This window comes from Penicilliopsis zonata (genome assembly GCF_001890105.1).
Source record: "Penicilliopsis zonata CBS 506.65 unplaced genomic scaffold ASPZOscaffold_2, whole genome shotgun sequence".
NCBI lineage: Eukaryota > Fungi > Ascomycota > Eurotiomycetes > Eurotiales > Aspergillaceae > Penicilliopsis > Penicilliopsis zonata.
The window spans coordinates 4,437-24,617 of NW_019208912.1; the positions used below are offsets into that span (position 1 = coordinate 4,437).

The window sequence follows — 20,181 nt, forward strand, 5'->3', positions numbered from 1 at the left end:
AAATAAATAATTAAATAAATCTTATTAATAATTTAATAAAGGCTTTAGATTAGGTAAAGTATATTATATTTTAAGAACTAGTTAATCTTTAGAAAGTAGCTATACTAACCTATATTAAGAATAAATTAAAAGATATAAGAAATAATTAATAATTAATAAATAAATAAACCCTTTTTCTACTATTATATACTTTGATTAATATTAAATAAAGAGGTTAGCTTGTCTAAATAGGTGCTTAATAATAAGAAGTATATTAAAGATATATACTTAATTAATTCTAATATTACCTTACTTATGTGGCTATACTATTTAATAACCTGCTTTATATTTAAGCTAATATAGTAATAGTAATCATTATCCATCTCTTCCCTCTTAAGGCCTGCGTAGGCTAATGGTATACCCTTAAGGTTTAACTCAAAGTTTATACTTGTCTTCAGACAAGTTATATTTATATTATTAAAAAGGTAATAATACAAAAGAAGAGAAGAAAGACTCATTAATAATATAAACAAAACTAGTTTATACATATTAAATCAATCATATAATTTATTATTAATATTATTACTATAAAGCCATCTATATTTTATACTTCTTACAGTATTATTAGAAAATAGAAAAATAATCTTTTATTAAGATATTGATATTTATATAATTATAGAATTAATTTTTATCTAAAAAGTAATACTAATTAATAACTCTTTAATATTTTAATTTTAATTTTAATGTTTATTAAATATAGAATTTCTTTATTACAAAAAACATTAATCAAATACTTTATCTTTAATACACTAACTGAAATCTATACAGATTTAAAATAATTAATCTTATTTAGTTTCTATTTCCATTTACCAATTATAAGTTTTTTATTGTACATTACAAATTTTATAAACTTTTTTCAAACTAATATAATAACTTGGGATTAAGCTTTTCTAAAGAGAGAGAATAATTATGAGACTAATTTTTAATATAATATCAATATAATATTAATATCTTTTTTATTCATTACTTATTAAGTATATTATTAAGTTTAACGCTATAAAGTATATTAGAAAGCCTAATATAAATAAAGATAATTCATTAACTTACTCTACTAAATACTCCAATTCCTAATAAATAAATAAGTCTTTACTATTAGACTCTTAAGGGCTAAATAATTTATTCTTATTCTTTTAGATACTTATTATAAACTCTTTATTTCCTTAAGGCTTACTATAAGTAGATTGTTCTGATATACCTTATTATACTAAGGGTGCCAGGTACCCTCTTACAGAGATGCTTTAGCAGGAGGGGCCGGTTAGTCAGTGTTAATGACACCCTAACACTTAAGCACTTCACACATATATATTGTTAACTACACCATGATTTTTGTATTTTTTGAAATATAAATATAGATAGATTATATAAAGACACAGCCAGTATATAATCATATAGCCTCAAGAGATATATATCAATTTATGTCTAATAACCATAGTAAGAAGAGAAAGTATAAAAACAGAAATAGTGAAGTGACTAATTATTTAATAACCAGTTAGTTAATAGTAAACATAATCAACTAATACTCCCTTAGGACTTCAACCTCCTTCAAACCCAACACTTAACAGATAAAGAAACCCAGGGCCCCTGATACTTGCTCTTATGCGTTATCTCAAACCAATTACCCTTATATCTGGACAAGATTATTAGTATTCTCCCAGGTATTCACCTCTTCACCCATAAACATGATGGCTTCTTGTCCCCACGTACATGCACAAGGTCAGTCAGAAAAGCCTCCCTCTATTTTCGAGCAACTTGGTTTAATTCCCTGCAATATTGCAGATATCAAACCGCCTGGGCCATCAGAAGTAGTTTACCGGGAGGACTGCACACAATGTTTTGACTCCATCGTATGTTACATCCAGTTCCTCACACAGTTCAAATCTCATCAACGTCCAGGACGACGAAGCCGGGCTCAATGTCTGCCTTCATTGCTTTGATGGCGGCTGTGCAGGGGAGAGAGAACATGGCATTCTTCACTATAAACGGTTCAAACACCCTCTAGCTCTGAATATCAAGAGGACACGACGGAAAGTTCAGGTATCTATTCGAAGAAGATGGCCTGACAAGTACAGTCTCCACTAATGAGTAATACCAGCGCGATGAGCCTCCTTTCAAGATTTCGAAGCTCGCCATTGCGGCTGAAACCGACGAGGACCGGTATGATACTATCACGAAGATTGTGTGTTATGAGTGTCCCACGACATTTGTCAACGACGGCGACGACCAGCTCTCTAGAACTATCGAAGGGGTCATGAAGGCCATGACCTACTCCAAGAAGGAAGAAATCAAAGCGTGGGAGCAAGAATTTATACCTTGTCAGCATACACTTAACTTGAGCCAGCAGGGAATAAAACAGAGAGAACCCAAAGGTACGATACACTGTACTAGCCACCCTGAATGTGTCTAAGAAGAAAAACAGGCCTCCGCAATTGTTCCATGTGTGATCTTAAAGAGAATATCTGGCTCTGTTTGGAGTGCGGAAGTATTGGTTGCGGGCGCAGCCAATTCGGCGGTATAGGAGGGAATTCCCATGCGCTCGCGCATGCCGATATGAGCTCCCATGCTGTAGCTGTGAAACTGGGTTCACTCACTGCAGACGGCACAGCAGACATCTATTGTTACAAGTGTAACGAGGAAAGAGTTGATCCCAACCTCTCTACTCATCTCGCACATTGGGGTATAAACGTGGCGGACTGCGAGAAAACCGAGAAAAGTCTTATGGAAATGCAGATTGACCACAACATGCGATGGGAATTCTCCATGATGAAATCAGACGGCCATGAACTTAGTCCCGTGTTCGGTCCCGGGTTAACCGGGTTAACGAATCTGGGGAATAGTTGCTATCTTTCTAGCATTGTTCAATCTTTGTTCTCTCTCCCGGAGTTTCAAAAAAGGTATTTTCTACCCATGCACGAACAGCCTGCCATCAAAACTCCAGCACAGGACTTTGAAACTCAAATGCGGAAACTCGCCGATGGCATTTTATCTGGTAGATATTCACGCCCTGATACACACGTTATCGCGTCACCAGATAGCCCCGAGGTACCTCACCAGCGTGGTTTATCTCCTAGCATGTTCAAACATCTCGTCGGTCGCAATCACGAAGAATTTTCGACAATGAGACAACAGGATGCTTTTGAATTTCTGCTCCATTTATTCAAGCTGATTGGCATCTCGAGACACGACGGCATGTTCAACCCCATTGACGCATTTCGATTTGCAATTGAGCAGCGTCTTCAGTGCGTGTCCTGCGCGAAAGTACGTTACCGGGTCGACGAGCAAGATAATATCTCAGTAGCAGTACCCGCACGTCGGCTGTCCGATAAACACGAGCAAATCTCATCATCTGCGAACAGTGCCTCTCTGATGCCGGTCAAAAACGAATTTGCAAAAGTTGCTATGGAGGAGTGTCTCGACATTTTTACTTCTGAAGAAATCGTTGAGCTCGAGTGCCCTTCTTGCATGGGCAAGGATGGCTTTCGCAAGCGTTCATTATTCAGAACTCTCCCGCAGGAACTGATAATCAACGCGCGCAGATTTCAGTTGATCAATTGGGTTCCTACAAAGCTTGATATCCCTGTGGATGTGAGGAATGATGAGCTAGACTTCACCTCGTACCTTGCTTCTGGCCCCAGACAAGACGAAGAGTTACTGCCTGACACGGATACATCGGCTGAACAATTCAAACCTAACCAGATATCTCTTGACCAGTTGATCAGCATGGGATTCCCAGCTGCCCGATGTGAGAAGGCTCTTTTCGCAACAGGAAACTCGGATACCGAGACTGCGATGAACTGGTTGTTTGCGCATATGGACGACCCAGGTATTGACAACCCTTTGCACACAGGGTGTGCTACCAGCAGCAAAGTAGAGCAAGATCCGGCGAAGATTGCACATTTAGGGGAAATGGGAATCGAGGCGTCTCGTGCGAGCAAGGCATTGGCGGCTACAAATGGCGATGTCAACAGGGCCTTGGACTGGGTTTTCAGCCACCCTTCTGACCCCGAGGATGTTGAAGACAACGGTAAAACTGGAGAGTCGGAGCCGAAGTCTACACCTGGTTTCAGCGAGATCCCAGCAAAATACAAACTAACGGCCATTGTTTGCCACAAGGGAACATCTGTTCACGCTGGGTGAGTACATGAGACCTTCTGAACTATCACATCCTATTAACAGTTTATACAGGCATTATGTTGCGTTTATCCGCAAGGTATTGCCGGGAGATACCCAGCCTTCTTGGGTTTTGTTCAATGATGAAAAGGTGGTAAAAATTGAGGACATTGAAGAGATGAGGAAATTCGCCTATCTATATTTCTTCTCAAGAATTTAGTGGCTACCAATGGCTTTTCATGAGGAAGAGTGATTGATGATCTTAAACAGAGAACATGATACATGAGTTAAGATAGAATACGAGGGGATGAATTTAAACTATTACCATCGAGCTTACTTAGCAGTAAGTACCTATCAGGGTAAGACTAGTCTTTCATCTAAAAACCTAGCTATAAAGGCTCTTTATATACCCTAAAACATACGGAGTATTACTTTGCTAGGGACCTAGACCCAAATGACATGCTACTTTCAAGGAACCCACGACGTCGTCATTTGATCGTAAATAAGCTGTATTCGGTCTGATTCCTAACCCGTCCCAAGCCCGACTAAAACCCCTCAATATTTTCTACGTAAGACCGCGGGCGAGTGGGCATCAATCAGTATGAGGGCTGCCCGTTGTTGCGTCGGTAGCTGCTAAAGACCGATCTACCGAGTGGCGCTCTACATTCTGCATAGCGTCTCTAAAAAATGTCTCTCTGAGTTTCCACAAACTATGGAGTAGGGGAACTTGATTACAATCTGCCTGTCAGCTAGTATATGCTGTTCGAGAATACTATTGTATTGCCTCTCATGCTAGAATCAATGCTCTTATCTCACTCATCCTGACAGATGCTTGTGGTTTTCATATTACTCGAAGACGGTTGAGTAGAAAAAAGTTAGAGAATAAAGAGCTTTGCTTGATAACAAAGAGCTCACTATCATAATAAGGAAGGAAGGGGGTCTCAAGGTAACCTTGATATCCTGACACTATACAGATCATCGAGTGACAATCTCTCTGAGGCCTGGTGACAATATGTAGTACAACAGTCAACCAAGAGAAGAGTAGAAATGTGTGTAACCGTCTATCGCAAGATTGAAGGAGACGCTAGACCATCTAGCCACCAAAAATTGTAAAGGACAATTCGTAGGGTTCTATAGGGTCATTCATCCTGTGACACCATCAAACTAGTCGAGAGGTCGTCATCTATATAGCCACCATAAGTATAGCCAATAGGGATAGGGATACTACAATACTTCCCAGTATGGAATAGTATATAGAGATAGTAGTAGCATTATAAAGATACCAATATTCCCATCTAGAGTAACTATGATGTACTCCGTATGCATAGTACATACTAGATAAGATATGCTTCCCCGCATTTTAATAATCTAGGTGGGGCATATATGAGGTCATGTGTTACCAAAGCTTACCTTAGAACTTGTCAGTCCTAAGTAGTTATAGCTCCCCTCTAACTATCTATGATCACTAGACCTTGGTCCTTCTAAAACTTTCTATCTCACCTGACACCAGAAAAGTAGGTTCCTGACATCCTCTTCTATATTATCTACATGGAATCTCATCATCACTAAAGCCATTGTTTGATACTGACCGTTTGTCTTCTCAAATACTGCCTAGGTAGTAGTTACACCACCATAGCAGCAACATATTAGCCAAAGGTCAGGTAAGAGTCATACTTTCTATTTTCAGGCATGTACAAGGTAATCCAGCACCTCTACTATTTCATTGCTAATGGGTTCTAGACTATATACTGATATCTACACACTGAACTGCTATAATACCAGTAGTAAGTTTTGTTTCTAAATAAGCCCCCCCCCCCCTCTTTTTTTTTTATAAAAAAAGCCCTTATGCTCCTTACCTTGTTTATATAGACGTACTCTTATCATAACACTGAATCCATAATTTCACTAGTGACTCGTTCCCACAAGCTTAACGATCGTGATCATACGGTCACATCCGATGCTTCTGGGAACTCGCGAGAGCAACTTCCACGATACTTTGCAAAATCTGGCCCTGTTGATGCTGACCCCCGCAAGACGAAGAAAGATGGAGGCGGAAAAGGAAACTGGTAAGTACCTCTGTATGATTGTTTTACTCTTCGCTATCTTATCCCTATTCACGCTCTAAAGTCATTTCTCTTTCACGATCAAACATCTGCTTTATTTCTGCCTAGCTAATTGAATATTAGGGGTCGGTCAGGTGACGAAATGCAGGATTACAACTACAAGTTCACCAATGCTCGACGTCGCTCTAACAGCAGTAACCACGAACTCTCAGACTTCCGGACTAAATTTGAGACCCTCGAGGCTGAACCAGTCTTTGAGGAGTTGCTTCATGAATCGGGAGAAATCTCGCCTTTCACTAAGGCGATAGGAAACCCGAGCGGCACTACCAATGGCGAAGTCCAGAGCAAAGCTTAAGTTGAGCTCTGATCCATGTACCTTTTTCGTACTGAGTCATGGTCACGATCTGCCTCCTATCTCGTCTATTTTACTGACCGGCGAAGCCGAACAGTCAAAAAAACACATGCTCAAGGTTTATATTGATTGCAGACTGTAAAAGTTTCAGTAATGAGGGGTATCTGTAGAAATAAAACAGACTGGACTGATATCCGTCATAAAATCATTGAAACTCGCCCAGAAAAGTGAGCCCATGATTTTATATGATTGTTACTAGTAGTTTATTTAGATAAAAATAACTAAGTAGTGAGAAGTAATTCAATTGATTGCCAATAGAAACATTGCCATTGAGTTAGATCTAGCCATGGTTATGAAGAACCACTAGATCCGACATGAAGAAGTATTTGATTTATCCACCAATAGCCCAAACGGATAACCCCATCCAGTATAGCTTGTTTTCTCAAAGATTTAATAGTAAAATGTATCTCCCACAAGCGTTAACTGAATTGGTCACGTCTCTGAGCCAGAATTGCTGGTTGGGTCTGAATATTCATTTTGTTAGTATTTGACACTCCCATTGAACGAATATAAATGCTGTAATAGACCTAAAATACATACCACTGGATTTGACAAAGGCCATCATTTCGTTGAACCTAGTCTCTAGATCCGCTTCCTTGACATATTTCTGGAGGATCTGGCGCTCTGTGTCAAGATCTTTGATAATTCGGGCTTGACGCTCTGTCTGATATCGTGAAGCAATAAAATCGGAATCAGAGAACTCAAGGATAGCGGAGGGTGGGAGTGGGGACAGAGCAGATGTCAGCTTCATGTCTTTACCGGTTTCTATAAACGTGATAAGCATATAGATCGTCTGTGTTTCAAGTAGTAAACCAACCTGATTTGTGGCATAATTGAAGTGTATGAAAAAATGATGTATTGAGAATCGATACACCGCCTATAGTTGGCGCATCGAGCTGTCGGGAAATACCTTCCCAATTATCTCTGATCATACAACGTCTCCAGACTAGCCTTTGCAGTGCGAGAAAATATGAAGCATCCTCTTGCTCTGCATAATAGCTGTTGAGTTGAATGACACGAAGAGCCAGGTAAAATGCCTGCTCTGAAATATCACCGTCAGCTCCAGAAGGACGAGGTGGGCCTAGCAACGTCAACAGGTGTACAAGTTGGTCTGGACCGATAACCTGTCGGGACACTATTGCCGTCAACAGGTCGTTTAATATCTCACGGAGAGATGGACGGTCCAATAGGTCTTTATTTCCGAAGTGTTCGATTGCCAAGTCAACCTCGGCTTTATCATCGATGGCACCTTGCAAGGAGGAAGAAATGTAGTCATGAACCATCTTATGGATGGTGCCGACACCGCTTAGCTTATCGACACGGTTAATGCACTCTCGCAATGTAGAGTGCTGTACACCTTTTTCTTGTTCCAACGCAGCCAGCCCGTTGAGTTTGGCCAAAGACAACTCTACTCGATGGCTCCAGATATCTGATTCCTGACCGATTGCCAGTTTCTCCAAGTTTCGAGTAGCAGATTCGTAATCATTTTCCCCAACAACGTCATTGATCCAAACAATTCGTGAAAGATCGGGTCTCTTTCTCAAGAAATTTGTGATGAATGGTTGGAAGCTGTTCATGGAGAACAAGGATCCAGACTGTTTCATTGATATTTGCCGTGTGAAGAATGCATCAGCCCATGGTTCGCCAAACTTCGAAAAATAAAGTGAAATCTTTCGTCCAAACTCATCCGAGCTTTCCTTCCATGGGCTTTGCCTTTTTCTAGTAGATCCCTTTTCAAGGTGATGATGCTGAGTTTGGTCCTGCAATTCAATTACCAATTCAACAAGGCCCGTCATATCGCGCGACTCTTCAGCCAAGCGAATGGCATCATCAAGATGTCCAATTCCTGCTAGTTTAAAAAGATGCCACCGGCGCTGTTTGACGTGCGCCTCCTCTGCAGCCATACCTTCGTCCGAATATTTCGGATCATCCTGGGCTGATAGCCAACGAGATCGTTCGCTGTGTATTTGGCCCAGAACACGGATATGACGGGCAGTGTTTTGCCCGATTTTTCTCATCAGCTGAGCCTCATTTTCATCGACTTTTGAGGGTGTTTGTTGAGTCCAAGCCCTAGAAACATCCAACTCTAGATTCAACAAGTTTCCTGTCTCAATGTAGCCTGTACTTTGTGATGTCCAGAACTCGGGCAGACCCACATAGCCGTTCAATAATACCCCGTTCTCAAGTGCTTCGCCATGAAGTCCAAAGAGATCGACATGTTCATCCCGATATCGAAAAGCTGTCTCCAATAACGACAACAACAGTTCACTCGCTTCAAATATATTTTCGGTCGTCCTGGCACCTGACTTCCATGTTTTTCCTTTTTGAGCCATCAAAGTGCTAAAGGTCCAGGGTATCACGTCATGAATATCCTCTGTATCATGCAAAAACCAACGCCGTAGATTGTCACTGTTCTTATTTGTCGTCTCAACTTGGATCTTTTCGGTCATTGAGTGAATGATACCTGATAGGAATGTTGGCTTTCCATCTCTATTCACAAGCGCCTGCTCGTTCACTTTCCACATAGCTCTTTGAGCAGCAAGCTTCTCGGCGCCCCAGAGTAATTCCCATCGACATTGGCGGGATAGATTCATAGCATGTCGCGTCAATAGAGAGGCAAGATCTTCCAATGCCTTTACTCGTAACCTCAAATTCTGTTCGATAGAAAGCCCTGTGGTCGAAAGAAAGCTAGACCTTGAATGAAGCAATTCACTGCAAATTTCCATTGCCGCTTGCTCAAGCTCTTCAACAGAGAAGTCCAACCCTTCTTTGCTAGCTAGATCCAGCGGATTCGTAGTTCTTGCTCCATAGAAAATAGCCTGCTCCAGTTTGCTCTTTGCAGTGATGTGAACGCTTTCGATCTTGGTCTCGGCATTAATTCGAGGTACCGCATCGATACGAACAACACCAAATCCTTGGACCATTACCAGACATGTTGGAATCGACCTTTCATTTACCATGACACGGCTACCAGCACCCAGTAGTTTGTATTGGTGCCCGCGAAAGTGAATTTTGTCCTGGAACGGTAAAGGCCACCGCCTTGAATGGTTCGGTTGTTGTAAGTCTCGACTCAGTTGACCAGGTACTAGCGATAGTAGGACGACCGACTGTCCTAAAACAATGAAGGCAGTGTCATCAGGTCGTGGAACAAATATCTTTGCATCAGACACGTTTGACTCTGTCATGGAAAGCCCACGTATGTCAACCGCATAGCTAGATATAACAGATGGCCGATCACCTGTCATGGAAACATGTACCACTGTTAAACCAGTACAGTTTGAACTCTGGGATAGATATATGAGGATATAAAACGACCACGGCTCCTCTGCGTCTGGACTCGAGGCTTGAATATCGCGCTTTTTTCTGCTTACGCAAGCGAAGTCCAAGACACGGAAATCCTCTCCACCAGCAACGCCGACAGATTCGGCCCCCAGAAACCTGCACACGTCCTGTTTGATACTCACCTTTTTTTTCAGGGAATTGCCATTATTCCAGTGCGTATCCCAGATCTCGAACCATCCGTCTTTGGTGGCGGTTATGACGTCTCGTTGTCCTCTTTGATGAGAGATTCCAGTTTTGGTTGCAACCGTATCCTTCCTCCACCCACTTCCTCCCAAAACGTGTTTAATGCTACCGAAAAGCCCACTGTTGCCAGTACCGGCAGGAGTTTGTAGAAAGGCGGTCATGAGGCTCGGCTGCCCTTGTGCGTTTCTGACAGTGATATGAGCCACTCGTCCACTGGAAAATGTGACGATGATTCCCGAAGGCTCCGCACAAATGACTTTGATGGCAGATTCATCGGAAAGCATCCCAGAAATATTGCCCTGAATTCCAGTTTGTCTTTGCTTTGACAAGCCAGATAGTGACACACTGGATATGGTCTCCCAATAAACTATTTTTCCTGTAGATGGTGTTATGATCATCATGCCAGGAAGTCCAGAGCCCCCAGAAGAGAGGAGAACTCCTAGCGGAGCTTGACCGATTGGATCAATGCATGATTCAGGAATCGGAATGGTAAAAGCTTCATAATGAGCTGATGCAGAACTTGAAGTTGAATAGGGCCAAATGATAGCGTGGGTTTGCGTCAATACTAATGCATATTCACTGGTTGGTGTGAAAACACATCTGGATAGATCTACTAGCCAGTTAGAATTTTATACAAGAATAAAAGTAATATTTTAGGAGGCTGACAGTCTTGCCCTCCACGCAGCTGATCAGGCAATGTAGGAAGTTGTGATACCACATAGTGCTCGGTTCTTGACTATGTATTTTTATCCTGTTAGTACTATATCTAGTCGCTTTAGGTGGGTATAATTTGATCCATGCTCTGATAACATTTCCCTCTACTATCCATGGTGTTTTGATCACCCAGCAGCAATGTGCTAAAGGGCGCAACTTACTAAGATAATAATTCCATCAGCCTCGCTCCCTGTGCTGTCGTTTATTTTAGCACCTCGTAGCACAAGTTGTTTATGTATGCCAGAGTTGATCGCATGGTCGTTGTCAAATTCGCCGTTTGCCATGAGTTCCAAACCGGCTGAAATACCTTGCTCTTCATTGCTAATCACATTGTCATCTGCAGTGTCATCGTCGCGGCTTTTGTCATGCAGATTAGACCGTTGTCTTTTGGCTTGATGTTGTTTCACCGACTCATCAGAACTCGTCCGCTGGCGTCTCCGGGGATTGCGCAGGGAGGCAGCTGAAGAGAATGGGACCTTCGGTACAAACATCCTCTAATTTAATAGTTGATGTATCGCATGTAGAAGTCGGGGTCCAGATTCAATTTCTGGCGCAGCTTGAGCACCTTAGATGTAACCTGTAGGTAGGTAGGTAGCTTTGACTGGAAGGCGGTGGGAATTTGCAAAGGTTAGAGGATCTCGACTATGCACGGACGGCGGTCCACTATGGCAGAAAAAAGGGAATCTGCCGCTTTTACCCGCCATCCGTGCGCTGCTTAGTAAGTAATTGAAATACCATAATCTTTAATTATTAAATTTTCTATGTTTAATAAATAAAAACTAGTAAGAACTATATAAATATTTTATAATCATTTAGTAAATATTTAAAATAAATTAGTTATTATCTAAAGTTCTAAGGAATTTCTATAGAAATTATTTAAAAATTCTAAATAATTATTAAATAATAGAGAATTATTTTTTTAATAATTAAAATGTTTAAATATAATTTATAAATCTCTAAATGATTATAAAATATTTATAAAATAGTTATAGTTTTTACTAGTTTTTATATATTTAATATAAGAATTTTAATAATAAGAAATATAAATACCTTGGCATTGTATTTTTGAGAATTCCACAGTGCACGGACCTCGGTCAACTATGGCAGAATTTTTTTTTCTGCCATAGTTGACCGAGGTCCGTGCATAGTTGCCACCACCTATATGCTCAAAGGTGACCCTTGCTACCTTACTAATGCACACATTAGCACCTTGGGCTGGTGGTTCCAGTTAGTTACTCTATAGCTACATAGTTAGTGCTCTACTCCTAGTTAACTATAGAGTACCTTATCTTAGGTAGACAGGCAGGTGTATCTGATACCCACTTTTACGACGTATAACCTCTTTCAAATACTTATAAATTATCCCTTTCAGCTCTTGATTGTGGGACATTTGCACTGTAATGTATTTCAATAAACAAAGGGGATTTATACAGTGCTTAATAAAGCTATTGAGAATAGATATGAATTGGATATATAACTACTACCAAATGGACGCTTCTTTACTCTAGTACTATTCCATGATAAAGTTGCTGAAATCCAAATGGTCATATAGTTATGAGCATACCATTCTCGCGTCGCCCAGTACTCTATATACAATGTCTTAATCTCCTAGCAGTAACTAGGCATATTAAATGATATGATATGGTTTGATGAACATTATATCATCTGCTGGAGAAATTCTGCTGTGCGTTAGTATGGAAGGCCATGACTTCTATTGCATCATAGCAAGCTGATCTCAGCATTACCAAGCCCGAGCAAAGAAGATGCTTCGTGGGTTTTACTCCCTAGGTTTAAAATATTTCTAAATAAATTGTATGAAGAGACGTCACTCTGACGAAGACTTTAAACATTGTATATAACACATTTAAGGGGCCGCAAACTCACTGATATTTCTGTCGCGGCCTTGTTATTTCTTTTGGTATTCCCTCCTCTGGCCTAATTAACAACCTAACGACGGACCATTATAAGAACCATGCAAGCCTTTACTGAGAAGCCAGCCCGGGGTGCCGAGTCTCAATTTCAACCTGGTGAGTCACTACTTGACGAAAGTAATTCTGGCGTTCCATAACAACTGTGAAGGCCACCGAATTCCCATTCATCACCAAAAAAAGCCTGGACTAGAGGCGGTAATGCCGGACCCCAAGCCAACCTCCATGTATATTCCCACAGAAGATGGCGGGTGCCAGTCCTACAAAGCTGCAGGAAAGTTAGAGGGTAAAAGAGCCGTGATTACAGGAGGAGATTCTGGAATCGGCCGCGCCATTGCGATCTTATTCGCCATGGAGGGGGCATCTAGTCTGATAATCTACCTACCAGAAGAAGAAACAGATGCCCAGGAAACAAAAAGAAGAACTAAAGAAGCTGGGCATGAATGCCATTGCCTACCTCTTGATATCCGCAGTAAAGAGAACTGCCAAAAAATTATCGACTTTGCCATTGAATCTATGGGAGGCATTGATATACTGATAAACAATGCAGCATTTCAGAATATGATTCAAGATATAAATGACTTATCTGAGTAAGCTGGTCCTCGTTAGTTTCGCTTTCTATTGCAAGGCCGTTGCTGATCATACAATGTATTCTGCTAGAGATCAATGGCAATGCACATTTGATACTAATATCCATCCATTCTTCTATCTTTCAAAGTATGCAATCCCTAATATGAAAAAGGGTTCCACAATAATCAACTGTGCCTCGGTGAACCCCTATATTGGTAGAGGGGACCTATTGGATTATACATCCACTAAGGGTGCAATCGTCGCATTCACACGTGCATTATCTAATCAACAGATAAGCAAAGGTATTCGTGTGAATTGTGTATGCCCTGGACCAAGTACGTTTCTATTAAGATAAGTAAAATTGCCCAGATGACTGAGATCTCTTATTAGTTTGGACACCCCTTATCCCTTCTTCAATGACTTCCGCTGCAATGGAGCAATTTAGTAGTGTGCCAATGGGCCGTCCTGGACAACCGAGTGAAGTTGCAACTTGTTTTGTGTTTCTCGCGAGCCAAGACAGCAGTTACATGTCTGGACAATGTTTGCATCCCAATGGTGGTGTAATTGTCAATGGCTGAGATGATATATAAGGCTAGCACCTATGTACGTCAGGTAGCAGAAGTTTATAGTGGCATTTTCTGAGATCTACAACAAAAAATATATTCACCATTGTTTTTAATAAGTAATACGAACCAGCCTTCTTCAAAGAGACATGTTGTTACATTGTAGGCTGGAACTAGGCAGAATGCTGTCGAATTCCATTTAAGCAGACACTCCACACTTATCACCTTCCTCTATCACAATACTCCCGCTAGTCGAATGCTGGATGATCAACGGCGGTACCACATGCGGGTAATCCTGGTTTGTCTCATCTTCTTTTGGAGTTGAAAGATTCCGTACATCAATGCCTCAGATGTGGGGGGGCCTTATTAGACCAGTCAGCAGGTTCTAGAGAGATAGAGGGAAGCAGAAAGCATACATCCAGGAACATAAACATCAACAGGGACGATTCTATCGCATCCGCGGACCACCGAGTAGCTGTAATGGTAATAGCCGCCGCCATTTGCACAGCTGCCCATGCTGATGACCCAACGAGGGTCAGGCATTTGATCGTAGACTTGCCTAAGGGCGGGAGCCATTTTATTTGTCAAGGTTCCGGCCACAATCATAACGTCGGACTGTCGTGGAGAAGCTCTGAAAATGATACCCAGGCGATCCTGGTCGTAGCGTGGAGTAGAGAGGTGCATCATCTCCACGGCACAACATGCGAGACCAAAGGTCATGGGCCAGAGAGAACTTTGGCGTGCCCAATTTGCAACTTGATCAAGTGTAGTTCTTCAAACATATGTGAGCAAAATATCGGTTTTTAGGTTATGTCTTTGGAAACACATACAGGACATATTGCATGGCGCCTTCCTTCTTTTCCTCGCTAGGCAAGGGTACTTCTTTCCGTACTTTGCCGGATGCAGTCAGGCTCTGACTAGGGCGTCCATGGGGTTCAAGTGCTGAGGCAGATTTGATAACCGAGCTCGAAAAAGACGCAGATTGATAACTGTGTGGGAACGAGGGGATCAATTGTGGTCGCGCTATCTCTGGTGGTGAGTGTGAATTGAAGTCAATGCAGATCAATGTTCTGTACTAACCACCAAGCCTGCGAGGGATATGTGACTTGAGTAAGGGCAGCATTGCGACGGTATTATTTCATTTATAAGTAGAATAAAACCTCGCCACCATAAAACGTTGCCGACAGCTGAGGGATGATGGCAGGTGAAGATGGTGTCGCCGTGGCTATCCAGTTGGAGATTTGGAGCCCCGGGATGACAAGAAGAGATAATCCTCTATCTGATTCGTGGGCTTAGTGGAGCAGCAAGGTGAAATTACAATTCATGTATTAAATCCAAAAAAAACACTATATTACAGTAATAAAGTGTAACATTCTTATGTTACATGCAGGTTACCTGTGTAATAGTTATACCTGTAGTTACCTGGTAACTTACGCAGTTAGACAGGTAACCAACTCCCTAGTAGTTAATGGTTACCTAGCTAACAGGTACTTAGTACCTGGTAACTACCTAACCTACTATAACTACCTAGTACCTACCTAGTTAACTAATAGTTACATTTCTACCTAGGTACCTAGGTAGTCAACTAACTATAAGGCAGTTACTGGCTCCAAGTGCCTAACTACCTACTAGGTAGGTAGTTCAAAACACTTACTTAACTGGGTCTGTCCTCAAACCTGACGTTCGGAGAAGCTACCTAAATACCTACCTAGTAGGCCCCTAGGTACCTTAAGGTAACCAGAGTAACTATCCGATAACTACTTGGTAGACCTATTTGCTGAACCTACATGATTCGATTCGCAAATAAAATAGTCAGGACAGCATCCCATCTTATTCACATCTGATCAGAAAGGTAAGTACCTTGAATGTTCCAGACCCTTCTCTCTAATAAGTACAGTTCTAATAACCACTTAACATAGTGTCATTTGGCCCAGTCAATATTAAATACTACTTTACCTACATAGCAAATAATACTAAAGGGCCTTATCAAGCTGGAAAGAATGCTAAAAATGGGGTGCCCAAAGATCGCCTGTATTGCACTTATCGGCAAAGCTGTAAGTGGTAGCGCTTGCCATCCAATCCCATTGATAGATGCTGACAATCATTCAGGATAATCCTCTTCATATCTCAATGTTTACTCCATACTCAGACTCCGAACTCGACTTTTCTTTCCTTCTGAATTCCTGCCTTGATCTGTTGGAAGTTCGACAGAAGCAGACATCGATTGATCAGGACCTCGGTCTCCTCCATGCCGTTGATGAGAGGTTTGCCGCTTATGGCTGGCAAACCACCACTGGTGTTAAATTTTTGATTATTGTGGATGTAGTTGGAGAATCGATGTCAGCTGAAATGGAAAGAGTAAAGGACATTTCGGTTGTTGGGTTAGGAGACTCAGATCTTAAACCGGTTCGTCCATTCGCTTTCCAGAGACAGAGTCTTAAACGCTAAGGCTTCACAGGTTTTTCGAGCGATCCAAACCGCCTACATCCAGCTGCTCCAGAATCCATTCTATTGTCCTGATGGCCAAGCTCTTGGGGCGAAAGCCACAATCTCGAACCCGGGCGGCCTACAAATCACAAACCAGAAGTTTGTTTCAGAGATTCAAAGAATTGGTAATTTGTGGGTTCCTGGTTTAGCATCGATTTGATCATTCAGTCTTATGGTCTATATATAGATGCATTTCATACTCTATCCGGTAGACTGTAGGCTAAATACTTTCATGGAGATATTACAATGACATATCATTGAGAAAAATAAATTACTTTAAACTACTCCTTGGTATTGTTAATATTGTACTGTTTTGTGGTTATTCTTTATTCTATGGCGTATATATGTTTTGGTATGCCCTGCATCATATATATCTAGGTTTTTTGCATAAATACATAGGAGCGGTTAAATACAAATATTAATATTCTCTTTTCACCGTTTCCCCTCCATAAGTTACAGCTTTATAGCCCATTAAACCTAAATATTGAAAGCATTCATCTAAATCTGGTCCAAGGCAAGTAGAACATCTTCAACATCCTGGGGAGCGCAGATGGCCCACACACCATCACCCTTAGTTTGTACTCTGCCCACTTCTTTCCCAACAAGATTTCTTCCGACCTTACCTGGCCCCAGTCCAATCCAGGATCTTATCCCCCGCTCTCGATCTAGAAATTTGATGCTGTCCCACCACCTGACAGTACTAATGCATTGTTGAGATAACAAATCTTTAATATCAGTTTCCGACTTGAACGGGAGACCAGAGACATTGGAGATGCATGCTATTTGTTTTGGATATGTGATTTGGATTTTTTCTAGAGCGTCTCGCATGTAATCCGCAGCCGGGGTCATGATGGGATTATGAAAAGGGCTCTCGCTTTTTAGCTTCACTGCGCGGGGATCATGCCCCCCAAATTGTCGGAGCTGGATGAGAAGTGTTTTGATCTTCTCAATGCTACCACTTAATACGATCTGATTCCTGGAGTTGATATTCGCAACCATCACTTGGCGGATAGAAGTTGTTTCACAGCCTGTATTGTCATTATCAAAGTGGTTTGGTTGAAAATCAAGAAATTCATAAATTGACTTGAGTAAAGCATCAAGATGCTCTGGTTCGCATATTAGCGCTATCATCCCGTAGTTTTCACCGGATTTCTCTGACGCTTCGTGGGTGCATTGAGCCATAATCTCGGCTCGACGCTGGACTAGTCTGAGTGCATCACGGAACTGAATATAACCTCCAGCGACTAGAGCTGAAAATTCTCCCAGACTGTGTCCGAGTGTGACATCCACAGATGTTCTTGTATTAAATCCGAACTCGATCTCAAGGAGCCGTAGGATCAGTAATGATGTTGCCATGATAGCTGGTTGTGAGTTTTCAGTTTGATTTAGGAGTGAATTTGGACCGTCGCATATTATTCGGGAGAGACGATATCCTAGGATATCATCCATTTCGTTTAGAAAGTGCCGGGTAGAATTAGGAAAGCGTTCTATCCACGAATCAATCATGCCGACGCGCTGCACACCATGCCCTATTGAAACAACGGTTCAGCACTTGTGTGTCCCTCAAATGAGGCCTTGAAGACTTACCAGGGAAAAAAAGAGCTGTCCGCAAATTTCTTGTGATAGTGTGAGGTTTGAGACACGAAAGCTTCGCAAGGGGGAATATATGATATGACATGGATGAGATACAAAACATCCTTTCTTTGCAGGAAACAGAACCGGTATGACATATAACAGCTACCTTATTGCCATGGGAGATAGTCATGACATATAATAGTAAGTTAATCAGACTGCATATATTCAGAGCAATTATGTGACTAGTTCATGAGATCCATTATGTTAGGTTTGAAGGTAACTAACTAGTTAGATAACATCTAGTTATAAAGTAACTAGCTATTGAATAACTAACTATAATCGCGGAGATACATGTATTTATTACCATTGGGCTATATCCTGCCATAATAGGCCTAGATCCTGTTATGTCAGGCTTAGTGCCATAATTCTGCTCCTATTCTATATGAACCATCTAATTATGTTGATGAATACAGTATATTGATATTATTCCTCTAGTTAAAACTAAAAGATCATAACTAGGATATCATTTATGCATTTGCCTAGAGTATAAGGATCTGCGCCTAATAGTAATATACCACATAGCCGCTGCGGCGTAATTTACTGTCAAAAGACTGTAAAAATATAGTAACCTACTTAGGGTACTGTCAAGTCATTCAAAATCGAAGCAATTTCTAATCTTGACTCGGCCCAACTTTACCCATTGAAATAGACTGTTGTTATAAATAAAGCCAGAGTAGTTTTTGTAGCAGTGTGTTAATCATCTTATATACAGAGTAATTAGCTGGTTACTATTGCTAGCTGACTGATCACTTGACGTTACTATTTAGTTACTATCTTACTAGGTAACGTTACCTACTAGTTACTAGGTCGGAGTAGACCTCAATCCTCCCCCAACCCAATCACTTCTACTATCATCAAGATAATCCACACCTTTTCACATCAACATGGTTGAATTAAGAAAGCGCAAAATACGCACACAATCTCCAGCCCCAGAGAAAAGAAAGAAGACAGCAAGTACAGCAGTCAACCGGAGCAGACAAACTGCTAAAACAAATGACGACACTTCACATGGTAACCTCTCCTCAAAAGGTTTACCACAAGTTGGCGATACTATATCACTTGACGGGTTCGGTGGGGAACTTGAGAAAAATGATGGAGGAAAAGTGACACTGAGAAGCCTCCTAGACGAGAGCAAGTCGGGTGTTGTGCTCTTCACATATCCCAGAGCTTCGACTCCTGGATGTAAGTCATATTTCTTATAACCACCAATGCCTGCAGTATTATCCCCATTTATTGGCCACGAAATAGTTCAGCTATCTTCATGGGCTCAATATTGGAAGATGAGAAAAAGGTCATTTCATCAAAATACCAAACTTTGTTCGCATTATTGTGAGATGAATACCATAAAATGAAAGATATATTATTTCCAATTTCAAGTATCATGTTCTCACCATCTCGGAAGGTACCAAACAGGCCTGTTTATTCCGGGATAATCATGATCACTTGACCTCAACTGGCTTTTCTATATATGGCTTATCCACCGATTCACCCAAAGCCAATACCACTTTCCAAACGAAACAGAGCCTTCCTTATCCTCTGCTTTGCGACGTTCATGCCACACTAATTGCCGCGATTGGGATGAAGAAGTTACCAAAAGGCACAACTAGAGGGGTTTTTGCTATTGATAAGAATGGTAAGGTTTTGCTCTCCAAAGCTGGGGGGCCCGATGCAACTGTTGAGGCAGTACAGAAACTGGTAGATGGGGTTCTGAATGGGAATGACCTATAAATAATGGGTTATAAGCGAAGTGTGCGAGATATAGGATGAGCCGGGAGTGATCGATGGTTCAGGGAACCTCTAACATGCGTTTGCTTGGATATGTTAGTTCCAATACTTACGTTTTGTGGAAGGAGCGAGTGCAGCTCCCAGGCATTAACTCTTATAGTATAGCTAGATAGTACCTAGGTACATTAGGATTCGGTTCTTGGGTTAAATTTTCAATATCGACTCAAATGCCGACCAAGAAATCATCGAGTACCAGAAAATCAATTAACTACCTATTGAAACATTTCATAATTCCGTGGTAATGAATAGCTACTACTTCGTAGCACATCACCAACTCCCAGGTAGTTAATAGAGTCTAAAGTTAGGTCCAAGGTATCCACCCACCTACCAGGTAGTTGTTATTATCGAGGTAG

General features: G+C 41.2%; 8 protein-coding genes across 8 annotated transcripts; 5 read left to right on the forward strand and 3 right to left on the reverse strand.

Moving 5' to 3' along the window:
* Positions 1-1,552: 1,552 nt before the first annotated feature.
* ASPZODRAFT_127964 (hypothetical protein) lies at positions 1,553-4,478 on the forward strand. Its single transcript, XM_022721884.1, has 6 exons — positions 1,553-1,752; positions 1,816-1,883; positions 1,933-2,073; positions 2,132-2,405; positions 2,456-4,169; positions 4,222-4,478. The coding sequence occupies exons 1-6, from the start codon at positions 1,722-1,724 to the stop codon at positions 4,364-4,366; spliced, it is 2,373 nt and encodes a 790-aa protein (XP_022584007.1). The 5' UTR covers positions 1,553-1,721; the 3' UTR covers positions 4,367-4,478.
* A 1,138-nt stretch (positions 4,479-5,616) lies between these two features.
* On the forward strand, positions 5,617-6,668 carry ASPZODRAFT_22259 (hypothetical protein). The gene is made up of 5 exons (XM_022727883.1): positions 5,617-5,660; positions 5,762-5,833; positions 5,887-5,930; positions 6,056-6,212; positions 6,333-6,668. Coding segments are annotated over exons 3-5 (390 nt in total). The 5' UTR covers positions 5,617-5,660; positions 5,762-5,833; positions 5,887-5,929; the 3' UTR covers positions 6,565-6,668.
* Positions 6,669-7,093: 425 nt separating this feature from the next.
* Positions 7,094-11,351, reverse strand: ASPZODRAFT_58185 (hypothetical protein; the record flags this gene model as incomplete). The annotated part of the gene is made up of 4 exons (XM_022728750.1): positions 7,094-7,386; positions 7,439-10,756; positions 10,813-10,882; positions 11,022-11,351. 4 exons carry the CDS (start codon positions 11,349-11,351, stop codon positions 7,094-7,096), a joined length of 4,011 nt encoding a protein of 1,336 aa, XP_022584009.1.
* Positions 11,352-12,538: 1,187 nt separating this feature from the next.
* Positions 12,539-13,760, forward strand: ASPZODRAFT_127967 (hypothetical protein). Its single transcript, XM_022721885.1, has 2 exons — positions 12,539-13,378; positions 13,449-13,760. Exons 1-2 carry the CDS (start codon positions 12,990-12,992, stop codon positions 13,711-13,713), a joined length of 654 nt encoding a protein of 217 aa, XP_022584010.1. The 5' UTR covers positions 12,539-12,989; the 3' UTR covers positions 13,714-13,760.
* A 208-nt stretch (positions 13,761-13,968) lies between these two features.
* On the reverse strand, positions 13,969-15,118 carry ASPZODRAFT_88638 (hypothetical protein). Its single transcript, XM_022730330.1, has 4 exons — positions 15,002-15,118; positions 14,752-14,944; positions 14,338-14,693; positions 13,969-14,283 (listed from the first exon to the last, which is right to left on the reverse strand). The coding sequence occupies exons 1-4, from the start codon at positions 15,042-15,044 to the stop codon at positions 14,189-14,191; spliced, it is 687 nt and encodes a 228-aa protein (XP_022584011.1). The 5' UTR covers positions 15,045-15,118; the 3' UTR covers positions 13,969-14,188.
* A 472-nt stretch (positions 15,119-15,590) lies between these two features.
* ASPZODRAFT_127972 (hypothetical protein) lies at positions 15,591-16,767 on the forward strand. Its single transcript, XM_022721886.1, has 4 exons — positions 15,591-15,773; positions 15,841-15,975; positions 16,031-16,327; positions 16,380-16,767. The coding sequence occupies exons 2-4, from the start codon at positions 15,931-15,933 to the stop codon at positions 16,566-16,568; spliced, it is 531 nt and encodes a 176-aa protein (XP_022584012.1). The 5' UTR covers positions 15,591-15,773; positions 15,841-15,930; the 3' UTR covers positions 16,569-16,767.
* Positions 16,768-16,906: 139 nt separating this feature from the next.
* On the reverse strand, positions 16,907-18,086 carry ASPZODRAFT_59014 (hypothetical protein; the record flags this gene model as incomplete). The annotated part of the gene is made up of 2 exons (XM_022728817.1): positions 16,907-17,937; positions 17,996-18,086. 2 exons carry the CDS (start codon positions 18,084-18,086, stop codon positions 16,907-16,909), a joined length of 1,122 nt encoding a protein of 373 aa, XP_022584013.1.
* Positions 18,087-18,927: 841 nt separating this feature from the next.
* Positions 18,928-19,771, forward strand: ASPZODRAFT_58689 (hypothetical protein; the record flags this gene model as incomplete). The annotated part of the gene is made up of 2 exons (XM_022728791.1): positions 18,928-19,225; positions 19,446-19,771. The coding sequence occupies 2 exons, from the start codon at positions 18,928-18,930 to the stop codon at positions 19,769-19,771; spliced, it is 624 nt and encodes a 207-aa protein (XP_022584014.1).
* Positions 19,772-20,181: the final 410 nt, after the last annotated feature.